This window comes from Ciconia boyciana, chromosome 4, assembly GCF_034638445.1.
Source record: "Ciconia boyciana chromosome 4, ASM3463844v1, whole genome shotgun sequence".
Lineage (NCBI taxonomy): Eukaryota > Metazoa > Chordata > Aves > Ciconiiformes > Ciconiidae > Ciconia > Ciconia boyciana.
The window spans coordinates 39235101-39254737 of NC_132937.1; the positions used below are offsets into that span (position 1 = coordinate 39235101).

General features: G+C 42.3%; 1 protein-coding gene across 2 annotated transcripts in view; it reads right to left on the reverse strand.

Annotated features, from left to right (window-relative positions):
* Nucleotides 1-4620: 4620 nt before the first annotated feature.
* ELOVL7 (ELOVL fatty acid elongase 7) overlaps nt 4621-19637 on the reverse strand; it is a 55165-nt gene continuing 40148 nt past the window's right edge. For both annotated transcript variants that reach the window (XM_072859035.1, XM_072859036.1), the window contains 3 exons: nt 10762-10867; nt 7752-7888; nt 4621-6447 (listed from right to left, as the gene is read on the reverse strand). In XM_072859035.1, the coding sequence (XP_072715136.1) occupies nt 6244-6447; nt 7752-7888; nt 10762-10867 (447 nt within the window). In that variant the 3' untranslated portion in view covers nt 4621-6243. The remainder of the gene's footprint in view (nt 6448-7751; nt 7889-10761; nt 10868-19637) is intronic.

Genomic DNA, 19637 nt, shown 5'->3' on the forward strand with positions numbered 1-19637 from the left:
CACTGGTATTGGGATCCCATTCAGGATCATTTTAGGCATGAACCTAGCAGGATCATCGTTGGCATTCCACCTTTGATTTTCCTGTTCGGCTTTTTCCATTACCAATCGCCTTTCTTCTGGAGTAAAAAGAGTGCCTAACAGTGTCTGCATGTCTCCTCACATAGGGTTATGATTACATATAATTGCATCCCCTAATTGATACATTTTGTCCGGGTTTTCCCAATAGGATCCAACTGATTGCTTCCAATTTAAAAGGTCTGAAGTAGTAAATGGTACATGCACAAACACCGGTAAGCCTTCCACTCCAATTGCCTGTCAGAGTGGTGCCTGTATCACAGGTGCACGAGCTCGAGTCCTTCTGGAGATTGGTGAAGAGTCCATCTGGGAGGACTGTTCCCGTATTCCATCAGACTCAATTTCATTGTTTAACTCCTCCTGCTTAGTTCTTGGTACTAATAATTGAACGTCCTCTTGTTCCTCATTTCCCCTGATACATCCTTTCCCAATATCACATGCAGAACAACATCTCTGATTTTTCCCTAACCTGCTTTCTGCCAAAGCATATAAACCATCAGGATCACTATTCAAGTTTACATTTCTTTCTGATTTCATGATTATTTCGCAATGTAAAGAACAAATCAACATATGGTACTTCATCCCATTTATCCATCCTCCTACAGAAAAGCATCAATTGCAACACAGTATTATAATTTAGAGTTCCATTTTCAGGCCATTTTTCATCATCACCTAATTTGTACATTGGCCACCACTGATTACAATATTTACGGAGTTTTTCTTTAATTAGGGATCGCCTCCAAACTTTTGCCAGTTCTTCAGGATGCATCCTAAAGGAGTGCAGGAAGGTATCTCGGTAGAGGGATTTAAACCCATATTATTTCCTAGGAAAAACTTTGTTAACCAGGACTTCATGTACTCAGCAACCAAAGCGTCTACGTACAGAAGTCTAAATAAGCTCCTGCTGTGGTCCTTTTATGGGCATCTTACGCAGAGCAATTTAAGAACAGAAACTGATACTGAAACAGAAACCAGAATGAGGGACATCTCCTTTCGTTAAACAGATCGGTACAGAAAAATATAAACCAGATGCTACTGCTGCGTATCTTTCCTGATGCGTCTTGTGCAGAGCCCAGAACCAGATTTCCCACTCACCGAGATTTCCTTCTCTGCAGTCCCCTGAAGATATCTTGTTAAATTTGTGTTGCACCATTGTGTCGCCACCGCCCGTCCGCAGAAGGGAGGCCGAAGGGAGTCCCCGAACAACAGGTCGGTGCGCGCTGGAATCTGTTCGGACCGCCACTTCCCATCAGGACAGCAAGATGATCCGGGCAAGGCCTTTATGGCAGTCCCATCTGGGTCGCCAAAATGTTGTCTCACAAACAGAGTTCATTACCCAGTGTGCAACACCCAATACGCACACAGAGCTGAGATATCAGTTTATTTCAAGTTTTGCGCAAGACCGGGTGCTCGGTGGTAGCTCCACAAAACTAGCCCCCCAACTCGTTCATACAGGTACAGTATTTATACAGTCTAGTTATACATATGCATAAGTAATTAAATAAAGCAGTTTTCTATTGGTCTACATTTTCTCATCTTATTCTTAAAGCCACAGTATTACTTTAATATTCTATGCGTGCCCAAAGGTCAGGGGTCTCTGCTTGGGCCGGGGTCTCCAGCTCAAGGGGTGTGACTTTTAGTATTATAATGAGGACAGTTCGAGTGAGGGTGCTTCTTACCACACTTCGACTAGTAGCTTCAGATTGTTCCCAAAACATCTTAATTAGCTTGCATATTTCTCCAGGATGTGTTTCACTTCCCAAGGACAATAGTTTTAATTAGACATTCCACATTCCGGTCTGAATCCCCTTATCAGCTTCACATAAGTCCTGGCCTTCTACCAGCTCCTGATTGACTACACCCCCACAATGGGATGGGGGAGAGAATCAGAAGAGTAAAAGTGACAAAACTCGTGGATTGAGATAAAGACAGTTTAATAGGGAAAGCAAAAGCCGCGCACACAAGCAAAGCAAAACAAGGAATTCATTCACTACTTCCCATCGGCAGGCAGGTGTTCAGCCACCTCTAGGAAAGCAGGGCTCCATCACGCGTAATGGTTACTTGGGAAGACAAACATCATCACTCCGAATGTCCCCCCCTTCCTTCTTCTTCCCCCAGTTTATATACTGAGCATGACATCATATGGTATGGAATAGCCCTTTGGTCAGTTGGGGTCAGCTGTCCCAGCTGTGTCCCCTCCCAACGTCTTGTGCACCTGGCAGAGCATGGGAAGCTGAAAAGTTCTTGATTTAGTATAAGCACTACTTAGCAACAACTAAAACATCCCTGTGTTATCAACACTGTTTTCAGCACAAAGTAAAAACATAGCCCCATACTAGCTACTATAAAGAAAATTAACTCTATCTCAGCTGAAACCAACACACTCCTATTTCTAGTATACGTCAAATGTATGCTACACTTCAGCATGTAAGAGGCACAGTTTTTAGGTAGGAAAGAAATGTAACTGTCCAGATCAATATTGTGTATACCAGGATGGGTTTAATAACATTTTGTACAGGCGTCATTAGGATAGTTACGCTATATGCAACTGTGACTTTCCCCACCCCGACCTTTATCTCCTGCAACCCTGCTTAGGTGATAACCACCAGCGGTGATTGTAATGGATGCATCTGGTCACAATGGCTGCATCAGCTCAAAGTGGATTCAGGAGACAGATAACAACACAATAGCCTAGGGCTATTGTGCAATGCACCCACCGAAGAAACTAAAACCTGTGGTCGGCATGCAAATATGACTATGAGTCAATCATCTTATCCCCATAAATAGTGAGCAGCCCAAGAGCCCTTTGAGCTCTCCTGCACGGCAGCGGGCTGCACGCCAGGATCTCCCCTTGAGCAGGGACGCCTCTCAAGGTTACTCCTCGAGGTTGAGAGATTCCTTGCCACAACAGATCCTCGGTAAGTGACTAATAGCATGCTAAACTTTGAAATCTTAGCTAAGTGATATAAAGGATTGATTGTGCATATATAATCCTTTAGACATAAACCGTTGACCAAGTCTGGGACTAGGACTGGATCTAGCCGCACCTAGACTCCTCTCTGAGAAGGAGTTTAGAAAGCAAGGGGATCTTTTCCCGAACCTCATGACTCAACGGGAGGGTCTCCCTGACAGTTTTGTCTGACCCTGTCCTCTATGCAGTAAATAATCAAGTGTACCTTGCCATCGAATCTTGTTAAAACACTGTCGCATTGAACTTTGTTAACTCCCTATTCTGTATCAATAAACTATATTTTTACTTCTCTCTTACGAGTGAAGTGCATGCTCACTCCATCCGCGACAGCAACCTCTTAGAATATACCCATACAACTCACTGAAACAATGCATTTTCTTTCTCCAAATGCTTCATAACTTACAGAAAACTAAACCAGTGTGCAAGAAATTATGTAGTAGGAACCTGAAATGGAACTTGCTGACAGCCCAGTGAATAATTAGCATCTCCAGTTTCTGCTCCTGCTTATTAACTCTTAATCTCAAACTGACTCTGGAGGCAGTTGGCTACTGTACAACTGCTGGACTTGGAGGTTTTTCCTGGCTCCTTATAGTTCAGCACCTGCACATGTGCAGAGCTGCTCAGTTTTGACTGTGTATACTCTCAGCTCCTACTTAAGCCCAAGTGAGCTTGAAGAATCAGTTGCTGATCTAGGTCCCAAAAGAACAAACAAGTGTCTGGCCCCTCACACTCAGCTGTAGGATCAATTTCTTTTAAAATGTAGCTGGAGGCATGGTATCTCCTCCTTTCTATAAAACTTCCAACTGGGCCTGATCCCTGCATATTTATGCATTTTTTTATTGCTTGGAGGGAGGGTGGATAATTGCAAAGTTAGAGACCAGAACTAGGGCTTCCCCCACCAGCATAGGAGTCATCTGCAAGAGTAATGCCTACTTCCCTCCAGAAGAAGCAGAGTAGCATCATCCATCTTACACTACAGACTAGCTATTACAGCCTTTCCCCGAAAGGCCTGCATTTCCCAAACACGTTCGAACCTTCAGGCTCAAGGAGGCCTGAATGAACCAAATTATCCCACTTTTTTCATCAGTACTTAGTTAATAAATTATTATATTCAAAATAGGCACCACTCAAGCTTTAAAAATAAATCAGAGGCAAATCCTTTCCAGCTGTTTGAAAAAAAAACAGCAATAGGTCCCCATCCTTGGGTCCCTTCCCCTGCTTTGGAAGCCAAGAGCACGCACACAGGCCGGAGGCTGGCAGGATTTGACACTTAGAGTCAGTGAATGCATTTCCCACTGAAACTGTGTGTGGCCCCTGATCATCATCCTGGCTGTCTTGGATTCTGTGCTAAAGTACCTCTCCACATACATTGCCACAGAGCTGAAACTCAGCACTGAGGATTCCAGGATCAAGTGTCTAAACTTTAGGGGTTGCAATATACATCTCAATCCATCCAAATCCTTTCTGGGATCTAATTTCAATCTGTCATGACTTGATAGCTACAGGGATTAAATAGTCAAAAGCTAAAATATAAATTATTTTTTATTTGTTTTATAAAGATGACTTGTATGTAATCTCATAAGAAATAATTTGCAACTCATGTCCAAGATAAAGTTTAAATTCTTTCAGCATTAACAATACACCATAAATGTCAGTATTCCCATAAAAGTATCCAGGTAACAAAACTTACTTTCTTGGAATTGTACAACAGGGATGCAATTAAAACTGCCCCAAAGTTTTGGGTACTTGAAAATCCCACAGATCAGATCAAGCACAAAGCAAAAATCTCAAGCTTCTTTTCTGTTAGTGGCAATCATAATAGAAAACAGTACTTTTAAAGGTAACATTAAAACACCTCTAACTCCTCATTTACAGGTCTGTTGCATGCACCAATTCCTTAATAAATTCATACAGTACAAATGCAACTTGCATACAAATAGCTAGGTCCTTTAGTTTCCATACATGTGTGACCTAACAATCTGCCTAAATATGGCAAACAACATACAGGTTGATTCTATACGGACTGGAGTCATGCCCTGTCACCACTGCCTGCCCCACTCTCAGTAGCTCAGAGAATGGCACATATCTTTTTGCCTAGTTCCGGAGAACAGAGACAAGGTAACTGGTGCTATTAATGGAGAAACTTTAACCCTGAGTTGTTAAAAACAAACAATAATAATAATGAAAAAACCAACAGAAAATCTTTCTAGGCATGTATTTCAATAGATAATGGAAATAGAAGAAAATAGAGCACAGTACAGTCATGCTAGGTGACATTTAGGCTTCAATTAAAAAATGTTTCTTGAAAAGTTATTTGAGAACTAAGATTTTGGCTATTGAATCACAAGATTTCCCCCCCCCCCCCCAACAGCCTAGGCTACCGATATCAAAATATATCCATAGACACATTGAATAATATTAGGATACTTTGGTGAACAAATCAGTAGGATGTTTTGATCATTACACTACAAGACAGTTTGGATAATCCTCAAATTAGTAGGTTTCCAACATTTAGGATAACGTTCAAGTGAGTAGAAGTTTCCTACATGAAATGAATTAAGTTATCTTAGTAAAAGACGATATATCAAAAAAATCTATGATCTTCAAATTAAATGCCATACTTTGACAGATTAACATACATTCCTTTCTTTAAGTAATATAGTATTTAAAGTAATATAGTTTGTAAACACATATAACAATATTTATGTATTAACTATATTAATAATAAGCTTTAGATTCTATAAACAGTATTTATTGAAGATTTTTTCTTTTAATAAAATGCAGCTGACAGTCTCAAGAACTTATAACATTTAAGGTGAAGTAATTTTTTTCCTCAGTATTCAAAGTACTCAGTACTTGTCATACACATTTTAATTTTCCCAATGAGTATCTTTATTTTCATGCATCTTCTAGACAGAGATCATCTATCCATTCACTTCTTATGGGATAGACATGAACAAGTTGTTGAAAAAAAACCACCTTTTTTTTTTTTTAAATCAGAGATCCACGCTGCTCCCCCCACCCCCCAAATTCTGAATCCCAAATAACTTACAGTAAAAATACAAATTCTGTTTTGGAAGAAAACATACAAAATATATGCAGTGTAGTGCATGCACCTAAATATCTTGATTGTCAAGTAGCACAAGTTTCCACTTTGACATATATGCTTTTTTTTTTTTTTTAGACAAGAGTTTGTTTCACTGATCTTTCCTAATCCCATTTCTTGCCATCTTTGGTAGTCGCTGTCCCTTCGTGTAAGCATGGTACCAGAAGTGGAGAAACAAGACTAAAAACATAGAGCCATATAGCCAAATAATAAACATGAAAATTGGATACTGGTACGGACAATCATCCATGATGTAGATTTGTCCTATATGTCCTGTAATCATAATAAACTGGACCTGGAGGAAAAAGATGAGGAAAAGAAATACTTTTTAAATAAATCACAAACTTACTACAGAAGTTTAAAAAGATTCAGCATAGCTCACATACAGAAAAACAGAAAGTTGGGAGTGGGGGGCTTTTTAAAAGTATAGAGATGTACCTTTAGAGCCCCTCTCCCAAAATGTTACTTCACTGAAAAACATTTTCACAGAGTAAAGAAAGTGAAGTCCTGGGACAAACTGAATCACAAGCAGCATTGAGAAACCCATACTAGGAGAAAAGGAGTCTGCACTGGCCAGTTCAGAGAAGAAAGAAGGAAGCAGACGTGTTTGACCAGTGACAAATGGGAGACTCCTTTAAAAAAATTAGCCAGAAAAACAAAAAGACAACCGTTATAGGATTGGCGAACATGAATTCCCACCCACCCCCCGCACACTAGCATGTGACACAAAGGTCCGCAAGGTCCCAAAAAACAATTTCATGGAGGATATAAAAAAAAAAAATTTTCCACATGAACTCCAAGTTAATCCACAGGTAGCACCACCAAGACAAAAAGACTTTAAATAAGTTATAAATATTCAAGCTAAATCATTCAGAGTTACACATAGTTACATGAACTATTCTAGTAACACCAGACCTGGTGCAAGCAGTTACATCCATGGCTGCTTCTCCCTGCTCCTTTCCCTCCTCCATCAGCATCCTTGCTGAGGCCAAACGAATTGTTTAGACAGAAGCTGAATTTTGAAAATTCAGCTATTAGAAAAGTAGGGCATGAAGAAAGCACCCAGAGCAGTAACCATTTGAAAGTGATCTAATGCTGATAAAACATGTAATGTAATTATTGCAAGAGTACTTTTTAATGCTCTGAATTAAGGAGAGGTAAATTCTCTAAACACAAACAATTTATAAGAAAGAATGGACATGAAATTCTTGAGAAATACTTCTTTTTCCCTTTGCTCATTGCTATTTACATGTGTATTCTATACATTAATTAATTATGTTTTCTTGGTGTAAACTTATATTCTAATAATTTTTATACAGGAAATGAGTTTTGTAAATATATTTACCAAATACTGCATAACTGAAAAGCTCATGTGTCTAAATCTGTGATTATAGTGAACACTGAAGTCAGCAGATTTAAGTAAATAACTGAGTGGAGCTCACAACTTTTCTTTTACTCAGTTAAAACATAAATAAAACTTGTACCAACTGTAAGCTACATACATGAACATAACTAAAAGTACAAATGTATTGCATTAAGTCTGCATTAGCCTTAATCAGCTTTCTGAGAGGTGTTTAAGTCAAACAGAAAATTACTCACAAGTTGTATAGTTGTCATGTATTTTTTCCACCACAAATATTTATGATAGGCTGGTCCCAAAGAACAGATTCCATAATAAGTGTACATGACAACATGGACAATACAGTTCAGCAAAGCATGAAACGTTCCTAAACCACCTGTAGAAAAACAAAATATGGTAGTATTATTGCATCAAGCACTTAAAAAGCCACCTCAGGTCCTAGTAGTTTGGTTTGAGTTGGGGGAAAAACCCCAGACCACAAAATATAAAGTATTTTACCTGAATTGGGTTGACACCAATTCTGAAGTATCTCATCAGTTTCCTTTCTTAGAAAAGGCTTATCTGAGCATTTCCAAAAAAATCAATAAAACCTAGCTGATCTAATTACCTGTAAAAGGTTTAAGTGGAAGTTTTTGTTCTTTGGGTTGATTTTTTTAAATTATTATTTTTTAATTATTAAAACATATACACGAAGGAGGTGCAGAGAATTTAGTGGAAACAGCATTCCTCCTGTTTTACACCTCTTTTCTAGACACCATGATGTGCAAAGCTCTGGAGGATAAGTAATAATTCTCTCCCCAACAGAGATTTCCAGATTTCCAGGGAAAGAATCAGAGTTTCAGACAGTAAGTTTTCAGAATCATGACCTAAGTGAGGGTCTCACAAATCCATAGTCCATCTCAAAAGCATACGTACAGTGAAAAGGAAATTTAAGGCCAAGTAATCCCCCCTTTGGGGCAAACTCATGACTGAAACTGGTAAGATACGAACATTTCACAAAGCGAGTAAGGAAATATTTCCTTTTCCATTGGATCAACTATGGAGTTAGATGATCCTGCTCAAAGTAATTTTATTTTAATTAACACAAGAAATTATAGGTAAAAATGATCCAAGAAGTGGCATACAGCAAAGTATTAAGAGAAATATGAACATGAAAATATTGAGCATCAGGAAGAAAACAAAATGTCATGAAAAACAGACACTTAGTGAGAATATTTTTGTATCCAAAAGCCAATTTTCCATTAAGAATCATTCAAGTTAAAAATAAAACTTATTTTGTGATTTTAGTAGCTCACACTAGTCTTCCAGCTTGATAGATCATAACTCCTCCAGCTGTGATTGCAAACTTTCTTTGAAACTTAGCTATTTGCATTTTTTAAAATAATTCAAGTGTTCTTACAGTTCAAACATACATATTTTCTTTTGGCTTGCACAGTGAACATTCAAAAGAAAAAATAAATAGTTAAAGCAGAGAAAAAAAAAAAAGAAAGAAAAAACAACCTAAACAACAGTATAAAAATATGCTCCAAAAAGCAACACCATACATAAGCACCATCTTACAGTTCTCTGTTTACATCAGATCAGAAAAAAAAAAAAAATCAGCATCTCCTTTCACAAATGTGTTGTTTTTTAAAAACAGGTTGAAAACTTGATCAGTGCCACTATTTAGAAGGAAGGACAAACAGTGATGAAACTGAATACAAGATAATAATCAGCAGGACTGAAATTCTTGGAAAAAAATTTAAGTTATCAAACAGATCAATATTTGGAAAGATTAGTATAAAGATAAGCAATAGAGTTGTAGGAATAAACACAGCTCTTCATGAGTATGAGAGATTATTACGAGCAGAGGACAAAACAGATCTTTCACACTTTGCTGAAAGTATTTGTCAAATTATCACATGGCAAATTTGAATCTGATGCAAAATCAGAAGCCTGTATCTGGTATACTGATCCAATGTCCAGATAAAAGGCAGAAAGTTAATCACCTATAAATGGAAACTTTTCAAGGTTGAAGAGAAGGGACTGTCAGTTGCTGGGATTCTTTGCAAATCTATAAACATACTGAACTGTATGCTGAGAAACTATTCACAGTTTCATCATTAATTTAAAATACCAGTTACTCATCAACATTTGAGAAAGACATGATCAAGACACCAGCTTCCTAATAACAGAAACTCAACAAATACAACAGAAGTATATCCTTTTATACACTAGGAAAATCTGCACACAGAACATATTCAAAAGACCCCATCTACAAATCTTCTGGACTGCTTTCAGGGCTTATTTTTGTATTCATAAAACAGGCACTAACAGATCTGATTTAATAGGCAACAGTTCTCTTCATCAATTTGTCACTGATTTTCTGGGAGAAAAAAATAACATGCCAGAGGACATGAGTGAAAGGACATGTACAAAACCCCCTCTTTCTTGGTAGAAACACCTAAAAAATCTCACACCCTCTTAGAGATGTACTACTAAATGACTGTGCATTTCACCACTCCATGCTTACCAGGCTATTCTTATGGCAAGCTATATTTATTAGTGTTGCACATTAATACTATAGCATAGAAAGATGCATGCATAGACACACAGAGCAGGAAAAGAGAAAGTGAAGGTAAGCTAGAAGTGGACAAAGACTTTCAATTCATTACAATTCAAATAAGTTTCTGTAACAAATAAGGTCCAGAAAATATCTCTGTAGTTTTGAGAAAGCCAAAGTATTAGATGTAAATAAGCCCCAATTATGCTACCTAAGGCCAGTAAAAACTGCAACAAAGCCTGAATAATTTTTTCAACAGGCAAAACAAAGGATGGTAAGAACAATGAGAACAGTCCTCCCCTCTAATTCAATTCTTATATTTCAGGGGGACAAATGCCTTTGAAGTAGTTTCAACAGAGTATCTGCCTCATACTCCTCCCCTAGTACTTCTGATTTTGCAGTCATATCTCTTTTTCATGTAATAATGCTCTTTGCTTACATATACCTCTCTCCTCTGCACCTTCTTCCCCGTACGAGAAACCACATCACACAAAATGCTGTCAAATTGGAAAAATTAGTAGTCCCCACCCACTTAAATAATTGTTATGTATGGTGATCTCAGATGTTCCATGAAATAATGCAGACATCTAAATTTAAAAACATTGATGTCTGCAAGATTTTTAATTCTGTTCTTCAAATATTTTTGGCTAGCATAGTTAACTTTTACTACCAGCAAATATGTATAAATTAAACTGTCTCTCCACTACCTGCAGCAAATTTGACTCCAAACCACCAGGTCCATGGCATGATGGAATGATGGAAGACATGCAGGAATGTAACTTGGTTGTTTTTCTTACGCAGCACAAAAAATATCTGAAACAGATTTTTAATGAACAGAATGTTACAGGAGATAATCAAGCCCAACATACTTATAGAAAACTGTATGCATCAGTGCGGGTTGCTCACTACTACACATTTAAAAATTCTTCACAGTTGCAGTCTTGGAAGAAGAAGGGAAACTGAGACTCTGGATATGCAGACTAGTTTTCAAAAAAAAATTAAACCAGTACATAAAATACACCTGTAGAGTCTCAAAAGCCAGGGCAAACTTAGAAAGCAAGTGTCCAACGTTGAGCCATCAGCTATGTGTGCAACGGACAGCATAAGATGGACTTACTGAGACTGAGAAGTATCTAGAAGAATCAGATTTTAAGTCCCCTGAACTACTAAGGCAAAGCCATTTGAGAAAATTAACTGAAGGACTAGCAACAGATACAGAGAGGAGAAAATATTAAGTGAGAGAATATCCTGGTTTCTGCTGGGATAGACCTAATTTTCTTCCTAGTAGCAGGTATAGTGCTGTGTCTGGGATTTAGGATGAGAATAATATTGATAACACACTGATGTTTTAGTTGTTGCTAAGCAGTGCTTACACTAGTCAAGGACTTTTCAGCTTCCCATGCTCTGCCAGGTGCACAAGAAGCTGGGAGGGGGCACAGCCAAGATAGTTGATCCAAACTGGCCAAAGGGCTATTCCATACCATATGACATCATGCTCAGTATATAAACTAGGGGAAATTGGACAGGGGGGAGTGATCGCTGCTCAGGGACAGGCTAGGCATCGGTCAGCGGGTGCTGAGCAATTGCCTTGTGCATCACTTGTTTTGTACATTCTTTTGGCATTATCATTATTATTATTTTATCTTCCTATGCTGTTCTATTAAACTGTCTTTATCTCAATGCACAGATTTTACATTTTTTTCTGATTCTCTCATGCATCCCACTGCGGGGGGGGAGGAGAGTGAGCGAGCAGTTGCTGGCTGCTTAGTTGCCGACTGGGGTTAAACCACAACAGCCCGGCTAGCTCAGTCAGTAGAGCATGGGAAGATAAAAAATGCTTGAATAGTATAAGCACTCCTTAGCAACAACTAAAACTTCAGTGTGTTATCAATATTATTCTCATCCTAAATTCAAAACACAGCACTATAACAGCTACTAGGAAGAAAATTAACTCTATCCCAGCCAAAACCAGGACAGTATCCAGCCCTTATTCTATACCATCTACGTCATGCCCAGCTCCTACACTTGCCAATACATTCCAATTAAACACCACGACCTTTACTGTCTTTTGATATATACACACAGATATCATTCCTTTAGTCTATGGGCCATCCTTCTAAAATGTCCATTGAGTTCATTTAGTCCATGACTTTGGGCTCCATCTCTCATAAGAGTCTTTCAGGGAAGAAGAGATGGTGTGTGGGGTTGGATTGTTACAGGCTGAAGCCAGTTCTGGTTCCATCACTGCTGCACTTAGCTCGGTTTCATCCAAGTTCATTCTTCATTAATCTGGGTGATTCTCACTGAAATACCCTTGATATGGCATATAGCAACCATAAAAGTGATGACATACAGTATTATATAGCAATTAACATCATACCATTCAGTTCATTGGCTATTCTCACCCAAAATCAAATCCCCTTGAGGTACACAGCAGACTTCCCCATCCTCCTGCATTACCCACCAAGTGCACCCAGGTCCTTGAGCAAAAGCAATCCCATGAATGGGCTTGCCTTTGCCTGAGGCAGGAGTAACCCAGACTGTCTTCCCCAGCATAGTTTTCTATGTGCACTACAGGGACTTTATCCCCTTCTACAGTATGTAAGAGTTTTCATTGGGCAGGGCCAGCTCGATTGGCAGAGCCCCTAGCGTTGACTAACCAGGTGGCCTTTGCTAAATGTGCATCCCAATGTTTGAATGTCGCACCACCCAGTGCTCGCAGTGTAGTCTTTAACAGTTCATTGTATCGTTCATTTTTCCCAGAGACTGGTGCATGATAGGGGATGTGATATACCCACTCAATGCCATGCTCTTTGGCCCAGGTGTCTATGAGGTTGTTTCAGAAATGAGTCCCGTTGTCTGACTCAATTCTTTCTGGGGTGCCATGTCACCATAGGACTTGCTTTTCAAGGCCCAGGATAGTGTTCCGGGCAGTGGCATGGGGCACAGGATATGTTTCCAGCCATCCGGTGGTTGCTTCCACCATTGTAAGCACATGGTGCTTGCCTTGGCGGCTTTGTGGGAGTGTGATATAATCGATCTGCCAGGCCTCCCCATAGTTATATTTCCGCCACATTTCCTCCATACCACAGAGGCTTTAGCTGCTTGGCTTGTTTGATTGCAGCGCATGTTTCACTTTCATGGATAACCTGTGCAATAGTGTCCATGGTCAAGTCCACCCCTCGATCACGAGCCCATCTATATGTTGCATCTCTTCCTTGATGGCCTGAGGGGTCATGGGCCCACCAAGCTATAACTAATTCACCCTTATGTTGCCAGTCCAGATCCACCTGAGCCACTTCAATCTTAGCAGCCTGATCCACCTGCAGGTTGTTTTGATGTTCCTCAGTGGCCTGACTCTTGGGTACATGAGCATCTATGTGATGCACTTTTACAACCAGGTTCTCTACCCAGGCAGCAATATCTTGCCACAATGCTGCAGCCCAGATGGGTTTACCTCTGTGCTGCCAGTTCCTCTGCTTCCATTGCTGCAACCACCCCCACAAGGCATTTGCCACCATCCATGAGTCAGTATAGAGATAGAGCACTGGCCACTTTTCTCGTTCAGCAAGGTCTAAAGCCAGCTGGATGGCCTTTACTTCTGCAAATTGGCTCGATTCACTGTCTCCTTCAACGGTTTTGGTGACTTGTCCTATAGGACTCCATACAGTAGCCTTCCACCTCCGATGCTTTCCCACAAGACCACAGGACCCATCAGTGAACAGGGCATATTGCTTCTCATTTTCTGGTAGTTTATTGTACAGTGGGGCCTCCTCAGCACGCGTCACCTCCTCCTCTGGTGATATTCCGAAATCTTTGCCTTCTGGCCAGTCCATGATCACTTCCAAGATTCCTGGGCAATGGGGGTTTCCTATCCGAGCCCGTGTGATCAGTGCGACCCACATACTTACTCCCACATGCTTACTCCATGTAGCATCAGTTGCATGATGTGTAGAGGGGACCCTCCCTTTGAACATCCAGCCCAGCACCGGCAGCCGGGGTGCCAGGAGGAGCTGTGCTTCAGTACCAACCACTTCTGAAGTAGCTCGCACCACTTCATATGCTGCCAATATCTCTTTTTCAGTTGGAGTATACCAGGCCTCGGATCCTCTGTATCCCCGACTCCAAAACCCTAGGGGTTGACCTTGAGTCTCCCCTGGTGCTTTCTGCCAGAGGCTCCAGGTAGGGCCATTCTCCCTGGCTGCGGTGTAGAGCATATTTTTTATATCCTGCCCTGCCTGGACTGGCCCAAGGTCTACTGCATGAACTATCTCCCATTTAATTTGTTCAAAGGCTTGTCATTGCTCTGAGCCCCATTGGAAATCGTTCTTCTTCTGGGTCACTTGACAGAGAGGGCTTACGACCAGACTGTAATTGGGAATATGCATCCTCCAAAAACCCACAACACCTAAGAAAGCTTGTGTTTCCTTTTTGCTAGTTGGTGGAGACATGGCTGTTATTTTGTTGATCACATCCATTGGGATCTGAGGACGTCCGTCTTGCCATTTTATTCCTAAAAACTGGATCTCCTGTGCAGGTCCCTTGACCTTCCTTTGTTTTATGGCAAAACCAGCTTTCAGCAGGATTTGGACTGTTTTTTTCCCCTTTCTCAGAAACCTCTTCTGCTGTGTTGCCCCACACGGTAATGTCATCAATGGATTGCAGATGTTCTGGAGCTTCACCCTGTTCCAGTGCAGTCTGCATCAGTCCATGGCAAATGGTAGGGCTGTGTTTCCACCCCTGGGGCAATCGATTCCAAGTGTACTGAACGCCCCTCCAAGTCAAAGCAAATTGTGGCCTGCACTCTGCTGCCAAAGGGATTGAGAAAACCGCATTAGCGTTATCATTTATAGCATACCATTTGGCTGCTTTTGACTCCAGTTCCTATTGAAGTTCCAGCATGTCCAGCACGGCAGCACTCGGCGGCAGCGTGACTTCATTCAGGCCACGATAGTCTACTGTTAGTCGCCACTCTCCATTACACTTTTGCACTGGTCATATGGGACTGTTAAAGGGTGAACGAATCTTACTGATCACTCCTTGGCTCTCCAGTCAACGAATCAGCTTATGGATGGGAATCAGGGAGTCTCGGTTGGTGCAATATTACTGCCGGTGCACCGTTGTGGTAGCAATTGGCACCTGTTGTTCTTTGACCCTCAGCAACCCCACAACAGAAGGGTCCTCCGAGAGACCGGGCAAGGTGGACAGCTGTTTAATTTCCTCCGTCTCCAAGGCAGATATACCAAAAGCCCACCAGTACCCTTTTGAGTCCTTGACATACCCTCTCCTGAGGTAGTCTATGCCAAGGATGCATGGAGCCTCTGGGCCAGTCACAATGGGGTGCTTTTGCCACTCATTCCCAGTTAGGCTCCCTTTGGCCTCCAATACAGTCAACTGTTGGCATCCCCCAGTCACTCCAGAAATACAGATGGGTTCTGCCCCTGTATAGCTTGATGGCATTAGGGTGCACTGTGCACCGGTGTCCACTAGAGCCTTCTACTCCTGTGGGTCTGATGTGCCAGGCCATCGAATCCACACAGTCCAGTAAACCCGGTTGTCCCTTTCCTCCACCTGGCTGGAGGCAGGGCCCCTCTAGTCCTGGTCATAGTATTTGTTACTCATTTCTTGTACATACGAGTCAGGAGCTCCTTCATTAAGATCAGGAGTAAGATCAGCCCTTCTGCTCTGTCTGGGGAACTGCTCAGGGGGAACCAGAGCAGCAATTTTCCTGGAAGAACCCCCTTTGGTGATTGATTGTTTTTCCTTGCAACTCACGTACCCGTGCCTCTAGGGTCGAGGTAGGTTTTCCATCCCACTTCCTCATGGCCTCTCCGTGATCACGCAAGTAAAACCACAGGGTGCCCCGTGGTATGTACCCTCTACATTCTCTCTCTTGAGCTGAAGAACGCTGACTCCTAATAGCTGAGATGCTGGTCCGTACAGGTGGGGAGTAGGACATATCCTCTTTGAATCGTTGGAACTCCCGGTACAGTTTCTCCACCGCTGAGACAAGGGAGGAAGAGATACTTTCTTCGTATTCCCAGAGTTGGCCAGCCAATTCATCCACCGTTTGTCCCTCTCCGTCTTTCCAGGTCATTACTGCCAATGAGTTGGCATATGACCATGGTGTGCTCCATACCAACTTCCGCCACATGGGTCATGTGCACCAGACTTCATCTGGATCTGTAGATAACTGCTCGTTGTCCAGGTCATCATAAATCACCTCCAGCACAGCTAATTCCCTCAGGTACTGGATACCTCTCTCCATGGTGGTCCATTTCCTGGGACGAAATACAACATCTTCCTTGAAGGGATATCTTTCCTTCATAGCTGACAGGAGTCCCCTCCAGAGGCTGAGGGCTGGTTCCCCTTTTCCAATCATTTTGTCAATGCCCCCTTCCCTAGAAAGGGATCCCAGCTGTTTGGCTTCCTTACCCTCTAATTCCAGGCTACTGGCCCTGTTATCCCAGCATCGGAGCAGCCAGGTGACAATGTGCTCACCTGGATGTCAGCTGAACTCCTTTCGCATACCTCGCAGCTCACTCAGGGATAGGGATCGGGTGGTTACTGTCTCTTTCATGAGTTCTTCCTTTCCCTCCGAGGAAGTAGAGGAACCCTTCCGCTGAGTTCTTCCTTGGGGGGAAGCAGGGAATTCTTCCTCTTCCTCCTCCTGTTCTCGTGACGGCCCTGTTTTTGCGTAGTCTGCCTCCTCACTGCCGGAGCAGTATGCTTCTTCCTCCTGCTCCCTCTTAGGAGAAGCTTCTTCATCCCTTACTAAACGAGCTGACTTTCGCCTCCAAGATTTCTTCTTGTGTATGGGGGCGACTGATACTGGCACGGGTTGGTTCTCTGGTTCAGCTCCAGTGCCTGTCGCCAGGGCTGGAGTAGCCACAGTGCCTGTCACCAGGGTTGGAGTAGCTGCAGTATTCGTAAACAGTTGTTTAACCCTAAGCAAGACCTCACACACACACAGGAGCTATAGCAATAGGACCATGCTTGTTTGAACATCCCAAGGATATTCAAAATTCTCAAGAGCTATTGTAACTAGCCTGAAGGAGAAGGGGAAGATGGAGGAAGGTGTATCCCCCATAGGATGGCTCTAAAAGGAGAAAAAGTAAAAAGTGTAATTATTAATAATCTCCGATAGATGGCTCCCAAAGTACAGAGATGATGGCAATGCTGAGTACAAATACCAGACTGATCTCACGACCAACAATTTTATCATACCATAAGCCAGTGTTACACAGTACAGCAAAGCGATAACCTTAATCCACCTCCCAGACGTGATAAATAGCACATAAATACTAATAAACAGCATATACGGCAAGTAAGCTGTTACATAACTGTCCTGGTTTCAGCTGAGATAGAGTTAATTTTCTTTATAGTGGCTGGTATGGGGCTATGTTTTGGATTTGTGCTGAAAACAGTGTTGATAATACAGAGATGTTTTAGTTGTTGCTGCACTAGTCAAGGACTTTTCAGCTTCCCATGCTCTGCCAGGTGCACAAGAAGCTGGGAGGGGACACAGCCAGGATAGTTGATCCAAACTGGCCAAAGGGCTATTCCATACCACATGACGTCATGCTCAGTATATAAAGCTGGGGAAGAAGAAGGAAGGGGGAGGGACATTTGGAGTGATGGCGTTTGTCTTCCCAAGTAACCATTACGTGTGATGGAGCCCTGCTTTCCTGGAGATGGCTGAACACCTGCCTGCCCATGGGAAGTGGTGAATGAATTCCTTGCTTTGCTTTGCTTGTGTGAGTGGCTTTTGCTTTCCCTATTAAACTGTCTTTATCTTAACCCTCGAGTTTTCTTACTTTTGCTCTTCCAGTTCTCTCCCCCATCCCACCGGGGGGGAGTGAGCGATCGGCTGTGTGGTGCTTAGTTCCTGGCTGGGGCTAAACCACGACAGTCCTTTTTGGCGCCCAACGTGGGGCTCGAAGGGTTTGAGATAATGACAGATTTTATTGGAATGTGCTAGATAGAATTTATAGCTGTTATTGCTGTTTAGTTATTAATTGGCAGGCTTCTGTGCTTGCCATGGGGCTTGCTTGCCTTACTGTATGTTAGAGTCTAGGGCTCGTTAGTGGATGCTTTTTGCTTTCACTGCTTGCCGTGCTGCTGTACTGCTGATCATCTTACTGTGCTGTGCCTGGGAACATTCTGATAACAGCAATGGCCTTGCGCCTGGGCTGGCAGATGGCCAGGGCATCGCTGCTGTTTCTGTGCTGCTGTACTGGACAGGCTGGAACTCCAGTGTGAACTCCAGTCGATGGGACTGTGACCTGTGGATGAATCCACGTGGGAGCAGGACACCCTGAAGCGTCTGTGCCCATGGATTAGCCCATGCCAGAGCAGGTATATCTTGAAATGTCTGTGGCCATGGTTATGTCTGTGCCACAGCAGGTATACCTCTGAAGGGATTGTGGCCCAAGGATAAGGTCACGCTGGATAAGGTGCACCTCGAAGCATCTGTGGTTGTGGATGAAGTCCATGCTGCAGCAGGTACACCTCGAAGCATCTGTGGCTGTGGATAAAATCCATGCTGCAGTAGGTACACCTTGAAGCATCAGGGGTTGTGCATGAGGCCATGTTGGAGCAAGTTTACTTCTGAAGGGACTACATTCTGTGGATAAGTCCAAGCTGGAGCAGGGGCAAGGGGAGGACTTCATTGCAATGTTAAACCTGATGGTCTGGTCCAAAGGGAGCAGGGGTGGAGATTGTAATGGAAATACCTTTAAATTGTTGTATCCCAGGATTTTAGTTGCATGTTGTGGGAATTACTATAGCAGGAACCCCTTGTTGCTAGCCAGGCTAGGAGCAAGGGGAGGAGTTCATTGCAATGTTAAACCCTATATCCTGGTCCAAAGGGACCAGGGGTGGACATTGTAATGGATATACCTTTAAACTGTTGTAACCCATGATTTGAGTTGCATGTTATTGGAATTACTACAGCTGGAACCACCTGAACAAATGGAGGAGAAGCCTTACAAGAAGCAGCGCAAGCGCAGCAGTGACCTGACCTGAGCTGGCTTTGGTGCCCAATAACTCCAAGAAACACACCACCTCTCCTATCCTGAGTAACAACCATAAGAGATGAAGCCCAAAGTCATGGACTAAATGAACTCAGTGGACATTTTGTGGACATTTATGGACATTTTACAAATATTTTGTAGGGGTGGTCCATAGACTAAGGGAATGATATGTGTGTATTATATCAAAGGATGGGAAGGGTGACGGTGGGTAATGAGAATGTATTGGATAGTGTGGGACCTGAGCATGACGTAAATGGTATGGAATAAGGGGTGGATACTGTCCTGGTTTCAGCTGAGATAGGGTTAATTTTCTTTATAGTGGCTGGTATGGGGCTATGTTTTGGATTTGTGCTGAAAACAGTGTTGATAATACAGAGATGTTTTAGTTGTTGCTGCACTAGTCAAGGACTTTTTAGCTTTCCGTGCTCTGCCAGGTGCACAAGAAGCTGGGAGGGGACACAGCCAGGATAGTTGATCCAAACTGACCAAAGGGCTATTCCATACCACATGACGTCATGCTCAGTATATAAAGCTGGGGAAGAAGAAGG